Source organism: Haliotis rufescens, unplaced genomic scaffold, assembly GCF_023055435.1.
Source record: "Haliotis rufescens isolate VD_foot unplaced genomic scaffold, xgHalRufe1.0.p SCAF_4, whole genome shotgun sequence".
Classification (NCBI taxonomy): Eukaryota; Metazoa; Mollusca; class Gastropoda; order Lepetellida; family Haliotidae; genus Haliotis; species Haliotis rufescens.
In genome coordinates, this window is record NW_025964112.1 from 44,436,608 (window position 1) to 44,444,578 (window position 7,971).

General features: G+C 40.1%; 1 protein-coding gene across 1 annotated transcript in view; it reads right to left on the reverse strand.

Moving 5' to 3' along the window:
- LOC124135903 (puromycin-sensitive aminopeptidase-like) overlaps positions 1-7,971 on the reverse strand; it is a 33,808-nt gene extending 25,837 nt beyond the window's left edge. The window contains exons 1-5 of the mRNA XM_046501571.2: positions 7,768-7,971; positions 6,237-6,321; positions 4,133-4,209; positions 1,951-2,076; positions 1,078-1,185 (exon numbers count right to left, since the gene is read on the reverse strand). Of these exons, the coding sequence (XP_046357527.2) occupies positions 1,078-1,185; positions 1,951-2,076; positions 4,133-4,209; positions 6,237-6,321; positions 7,768-7,890 (519 nt within the window). The 5' untranslated portion in view covers positions 7,891-7,971. The remainder of the gene's footprint in view (positions 1-1,077; positions 1,186-1,950; positions 2,077-4,132; positions 4,210-6,236; positions 6,322-7,767) is intronic.

Here is a 7,971-nt window from a genome sequence, read left to right on the forward strand (position 1 = left end):
AGGGAAGCAACTCTGCACATTGAATTGCAGCATCTGAGACAATTTATTTCTAGCCATAAATGTTTCATCTTGTCACTCAGCTATCTCTAGTGATAGACAACAGAACTCGCTGCTTCAGGTCAAACGTTATTTGTTAGACTTTCATTATACAACTGACAAACGATCTCAACGCACAGACAAAATCATTCAAAAAACACTATGACAACAAACAACACAATCAAGGTAACATTCTATACTTACAACTGTCAACTTTACCGATACAATTGTCATAACAACATCAGAACTTCCAGAATGAGAGTTATCTCCCTTACATCATTAGCCTTAGATTCAAACTCATGATCATGGCTTCCTGGCACTGTTAAGGGCAGCAACTCTGCACACTGAATTGCAGCATCTGAGACAACTTGGTCAACAATGTCCCCGACACCCAACTCTGAGACTAACTGAGTATGATACTACCAATATTCAAGCAGTACCACAGTGCTGTCCAGAATTATACCAATGTGAGGAATCAAACCTGGTAATTCGGCACCGAGAGCAAGGGCTGTTATCACTAGACTACCCCACCATGCCTACCATCCCTGATCATCTTGAGACAGCATAATTTCCTACAAAGAAGACTACTAATTCACTGGACCTTTTTCGTCACAAGAGAAAAGAAATTACTTTCAACATTTGAGGTGAGGTGAGGTGAAATGGGGTTTAACGTCGCGTCCAAGATTATTGCACTTATATAGCAACGTGCATGTATGTGTGTGTGTTTGTGTGGCTGCTTGTACTAGTCCGGACTGATGCCGATTTATAGTGCTAGCTCACTGAGATACCAGTTTTACATGAATACCCCACTCAGACACAGTATACTGACTCGGGAGCCGACCAGTCCTTGTTTTAGCCCCTTAATGCCGAGCGCCAGACAGGGTAACAACAAATACCATCTTTTAACGTCTTTTGGTATGACGCGGCTGGGGATCGAACCCCGGACCTTCCGCTCTCCGGGCTGACGCTTTCAACATTTGAGACATCATATCGGGTTATCCCATGTAAAAAATACATACTGATCTTTCCAACCCATCTTACCATATTGCTGACGGCTGTTTTATCCTTGGGCACCACAAGTGTGATGTCAAACGTGGCCTTGACTGCAGGTTCATCCCAGCCAGGGAAGGCTCGGCGGGCACCCGTTGCCTGCAAGGAAAAAGAAATGATTGTTTGTTTGTTTGTTGATTAATGCCGCACTCAGCAATATTCCAGCTATATGATGGTGGTCTGTAAATAATTGAATCTCGACCAGACAATGCAGTGACTGATATCATGAGCATCAATCTACACAAATGGGATACAATGACATGCATCAACCAAGTCAGCGAGCCTGACCACCCGATCCTGTTAGTCGCCGTTTACGACAAGTATAGTCACCTTTTAATGACAGTATCATGCTCATTTAATGCAAAATAAGCATCACAGCAACATCACATCATAAACATCATATAAAATATTTCTCGCTAAAACCATTAAAATAGATTTGTTTCTGTTTGATGTTTTATGAGGCACTCAGCAATATTCCAGTCACATAACAGACATTCATACATTCTTTCCCTAACAACTGATCATACTAGCATGATTAGAAGCCAGCATAGAAATTTAAAAAATAATTTTCAAAAGTTAATATCATTTGAATTCAATAATGCTGTGCAACTGATTTGTAAGGGAGATAACTCTAATGCTTTACTATTCAGGAAGTGACTGTAACCAAAATGGGTGTTTGGATTCTTTGGAATGACAGTTGGTGAGTTTAGAATGTCATAAATGAATTGGACTGTGTGTATGGGTTGTCGTGGTCAGGACAGTTAGTTGCAAGGAGATTTGACTTGTCCATGTCAATTATATGTTGGGAGTTCAAGCGATAACCTTCTCATCTCTTTCAACAACACCACATAAAGAGAACTTTACCTCAAAATGTGTGACAGCCCCTATCCTCTTTCCTCCATCAGGCATGGTGTGCCTGCTGCGATAGAAACCAGTCATCTTGTCGTTAAGTTCACCTGTGTAGTTCACCTTCAGCACACCTTTCCCTGGCTGCAAATGTCAAGGAGCCCAGTGTGAGTGAGTGAGTGAGTGAGTTGGGTTTAACGCCGCTTTTAACAGTATACCAGTGATATCACGGCGTGTCAGCTTAATGTGGGAGGAAAGCCCCAAGTGATGCAGATCTCAGACGTTTACCACTTTGGTGAAACCCCTGAGCACGGGTATGGTGCTGACAAACCTAGAAACATAATCAGGGCGAACCGGGATTCGAACCCACAATCATAGGTTTCTTGCGTGCCCATGGGATGCAACTCTGCACAGTGAATCGTGGCGCCTTAGACGACTGGGCAACCCGTGCCCCCTAAGGAGCCCAGTGAGATAACAAGCATTCATCTAGGATTGAATCTAGGAAGTGCCCTTGGTTGCCAAAAATATTGGAAAAAATACTAAGTTCAAATTTGGGATTTTTTTAAGGTTCTAATTTCCTAAATTCTGAGGTATTTTATCATTGCATTCTGTGCTTTAACGTAACAAGTCACCTCTACAAAGTCATAACATTAATTACAACTATATTTACATGAATTGGGAATTTTCAATCTCATTAAAATCAGATCTAAGTTCTCGCTATCGCTGAACAAAGATCTGAGGACATCCCATTATGGGACACGTCAGAACGAACTTTCATCCAACCAATCAAAGCGTTGCTTACCAGATCATGAAAGTGACAGTCGGAATATGTTTTCTAATCATACAACCTCGAAAACGACAACACGGGGTATTCCGAATGACAGTTACGGCCCGTACGACTGATTCCGTCAAAATTATGGTCTATCTCTCACTTCTGTAGGATGAACATTTAAACGTAGGAGGCATTGCACAGTACGTGGGAAGCACTGCCATACAATCTCAACCATATATTAGACATTCCGGAATGTTCGTTTGTTCAGTTTTCAAAATTTGAATCGAGAACTCTGTCAACTTATTTTTCAAGCGTAGTCTGAAATGGGAGTCGCCGGGTTGACATGAGTGCTGTGAAGCTCGAGAAAGCTGCTTTCTAATTGGCTGATGTCGACTTCTTGTTAAAAGTTCGCGAAAGGTTGTTCTGATGTGACCCGTAATGGGATGTCCTCAGATCTTTGTTTAGCGGCAGCGAGAACCTAGATCTGATTTTAATGAGATTATGGGAATTTTTTATTTAAGTCTTTTACATTTACTGCAGATTTGGCAAATTTCAGACTCTGAGCAGGTCTAGATAAATCCCTGGTGAACATTGTATAATGTTGCAGGCAGCATCATTATCAGACACATCTCAAGTCAGACACTGTTTAGAGACTTGACTCTGTGATCATGTATAGCAAAGTATGTATAGGCCTTGCTGGCTTAATTGATGTTAGGAACAGATGTCAAAGCTGTAAAAGTTTGTAATACCTTGATGGAAACATGAAGGATGGACGGACCGACACCAAAACCTCAACACTCAGCTCAGGTGAGCTGAACATCTACAGATAATTCGACAATTCACAATTTATCACAAATCTAATCACGATCACAAAGGGCACAATGACCTGATTCCCCCAAACGTGTTTACTTGTACCATGTTCGCTCAGCGTAACATTTGACTTGCCTTTGCATGTGTTTGTGACAGTTGCCACCAGTAGGTCAGGATACAATCACCTGTTCACAAACACCTAATTTCCTCACTATTTGATAGTGATTCATAAATATATATAATATAAATATAAATGGAATTGTCGATTCTGCTTTTACTAGTGAGTTATGATTATAGATTTGATTGTGTGTTGTTTAAAGCCGCACTCATCAATATTCTAGCCATGTAATGGCGGTCTGTAAGTAATCGAGCCTGGACCAGACAATCCAGTGATTGACATCATAAGCAACGATCAACGCAATTTGGGACGATGACATGCGTCAACCACGTCAGCAAGCCTGACCACAATCCCATTAGTCGCCTCTTACGACAGGCATAGTCGCCTTTTACGGCAAGCAAGGGTTGCTGAAGACCTATTCTACCCCGGATCTTCACAGGTATTATAATTATGGAATTGGTTTTGTCTCTTTTAGTTACATTTAACCCCGGGTGACTCACCTGTAAGGCTGAGGGGAACTTGAATGTGGCTGTCTCTGCCTCCTTGTCCATCGACACCTCAGCTGCCAAGGAGCTGTCTGAGAAAGAGAGGGCATGGGCTGAGATGTCATCATGTACAATACAAACTGATGACCGGGGATAAAATGCCTTAAAATACAACTATGAACTTCATTTAAAAGTGGACCCGAAAAAAGAAATATTGATCTTGGACGAAATTACCTCATATAAACATAATAAAGTCTATAATTGTTTTATTATATATTAAGGGGCGGTCGGGTAGTCTAGTGGTTAAAGCGTTCACTCGTCACGCCATGAATACAATGTGTGAAGCCCATTTCTGGTGTCCCCCGCCGCTATATTGCTGGAATATTGCTAAAAGCGGCATAAAACCATACTCACTCATTCACTATTATATATTAAAAATACAAAAACAGATTTACCCTATCTGACTATGTTAGCTGAAGTAATATAAGGCGGTTCCAGGAGACATCTCATTGGCCTAGGTTTGGTGAATACCTCTTCCGGTATTCCCAATCTATTTTTAGTAACTCAAGTGAATACTGTAAATTCTCATACCTGACTTGGGAGTTAATATGTGTTTCAGTCAAATGACCCATGACTGCTTCATGGCCAATAATGACGGAAAACTTGACATTACAGTATAACACGGATACATCGAACACGGATATAGCAAACAAACGGATAAAAACGAACGGTTAACAAATCCCCGATTTATCTCCTATATAATATCATATAAAATATGCTATCACGGCGGGCAATAGTAAGAGGAAAGCTGTCAGTTTAGACACAAAATTGAGAATTATAAATGCTGTTGATGCTGGTATAAAAACCAAGAAAGACATTGCAATGGAATTTGACATTCCAAAGTCAACATTGAGTACCATTACGAAAAGCGAAAACGTGTATAACGAACAACGTATATAACAAGCTGATTTCTCTGGTCCCTTGTAGTTCATTACATCCATGTTCTACTGTATTAATAATACATGAACTGATACCAGGGGTACATATCATATCACTACAGACAGAGTGTGTGAGTGAGTAAAAATAGTTTTACGCCAAGTTTGGTAATATACCAGCAATATCACAGTGGAGAACACCAGAAATGGGCTTCACCCAGTATGAAGGAATCAAACCAGGTCCTCGACACTGGCCTAACCAGTAGGCTACCCCACTGCCCCAACTACAGACTGAGTGAGTGAGTTGGGTTTAATGCTGCCTTTTACAGTATTCCAGTTATATCGTGGCATCTCAGCGCAATGTGGGAGGAAAGCCCGAAGTGATGCAGGTCTCAGACATTTACTACTTCAGTGAAACCTACAATCACCGGTATGGTGCTTACAAACCAAGAAACATAAGGATTCGAACCAACAATCATAGGTTTCTGGCGTGCCCAAGGGACGCAACTCTGTACAGCGAATCGCTGCTCCTTAGACGACTGGGCCACCCGTGCCCCCCAACTACAAACTGAACACTGGGTTAACATAATTTCAAACTAACCAACGACTGATTAGATGAGTTGTAGTTTCATGGAGTATCATATCCTCAACAGGTTGATTACAGGAGAGTTATGACATCATCACAATCCTATCAATTGTATACTGAAAACAGGAGATACGACTTCATATCCACTGCAGATTCATCACAGGGAGATATGACATCACATGAAAGTGGCTGCAGACAATAAAGAGTCCATTGATAAGGATAAGGATTCAAGAAACAGAGAATATCGGCAGCACAACTGCAGACACTGACAGCCGTAAAGAAGAACCTTTCAATATAAAAAATTGTTAAAAAATTAATACATAAAGTGACAGTGAGAAGGTGAATTCCTGATGGACAGTAAAAAGGGAACATTCTCCTAATTTTGAGTCTTTATTTCAAAAATATTTGTGCATCACCTGGCTTCATCAAATGTTCCCAATTCTAGAAAGTTAGGGGTCACTGGGCCCCACTTTTCTAATTTCTGACAAGAACAATGGTTTCAGTGTTGTTTCTGTTCATGGCAAGGTTTACACTTGTCTGCTAGAGGGATAAAGCATTCAGCAAGTGATTGTCTTTGAAGATATAACCAACAACTAACCTCCAGCTTCATCTGCATGGTATGTGACTTCGCTGATGGTGATGTCCAGTGAGTTGACTGTCACAGTGTCTGTTGACTTCTTCACCTGTGAATTAATCAAACAAGCATTTGCTAAATTGATCTTTACTGGGTTTCTGTGCATATAATCTTACACCAGTCCTAAATCTTATATTGAATCAAACAGACTTGGAGTGAGTATAGTTTCACATTGTTTTTTTTAAGCAATATTATGACACGGCACACCAGAAATAGGCTTAACACATTGCACCATGTGAGGAATTGAACCCCGGGTCTTTGGCATGACCAGCGACCACTTTAACCACTTGGGTGCCCCTCCGGACAAACAGGTTTGGTACAAAATATATATATATTTTTATTTTCATTATTTTGCAATGTCAGAGTGGTTCCTTTAGAAAAAAAATCTCCGAATAGAATTGAAGTCATACTACTAGAATCATAGTGGACAGATATTTTATATGTTCAATGAATCCCAATTTTGCATTATTGCAAGACAATTGAGAACATTGCCATACATGAGGAATAGGAAATTGCTTGAGAAGAAAGCATTACTAATGACATATCCCTATCTTATTGCATTATGAGCCTACAGACATGGTTCACTCCTTATATAGTTAAAGGGAGACCCATGTCAGAGGATTTCAGGGGAGGGCTAAAAAAAAATATTACAGTCTCTTGGTGAGGGTCATAAAAGACAAGCCACATATTTGGTAAGGGTCATAAAAACAGTTAATAATATAAAGTGCTTTTGCATTTGGGTCATCCAAAATGTGAAAAGCATTAGTGTAGTGTCCTTATTTTCAGTACATTAGAGCTTCAAAAACCTTTAAGTATCTGAGTTTCTGGCAGTTCACGTTTAATAATATATAATAATAATTATCTGTACATAAATGTATCAGTTCATGACAGAGGCAATGTCTCGGGTTTCACACCACATTTGCATTAATGAAATACGATCCCATGGACCAGTCATTTAATTCAGGATGTGGTGGGTGAGAGGTTTTTGAAAATAATTATCCTCCCCTAATGGTTGTCAAATTTGTTTTTTGACCCTCATGTCCTTGTACATTTTTTTCAAGACCCTCCCCCAAAAGACAAAATGCAAAACCACTTTGTATTTTATTATACAATGTCCATTTTTATGATGTCCCAACCTAAATATGTGTATTATTTTTTTTATCTCCCTTCCCATGAGATTGTCATATTTTTGGGTAACAGATCCCCTGATTCCATCCGACCCACCCACCCATTAATAAATGGCCGGTCCCAAAAACACAGACCCAATATGTTGGCTTAATTTACTAACTACTTTGGCGACATTTATAGACTGAAGTCACGTGCCACGCGTGAAACCGGGGTATGTCTGAGTGTTCACGTGACTTTTGAGGGGTGTTTGATTAGGAATTAGATCTAGTTAACTACTATATTTCATTATTTGTAACTTATTTTCCGACGTGACATGTGTTTCGATCAGCTGATCGCCAGTTGATTTCAGTTGTTCTGCGTTGATTACCTCAACATCTATTGCTTCTTGCCCCTGAAATACGAATGCATCCAGATCTGGTTTCAGGCGAATGTTGTAGTTTGATGGAACAACATCTTTTGGAAGACGTTTGAACTCTCGTTTTTCTTGCATAGTGCAGAATTTGTTTACGTTCTGTTTGGAATAATCACGCACGAAATTACCTCCCTTGTTTAACTTCGAGCTTTATATCAG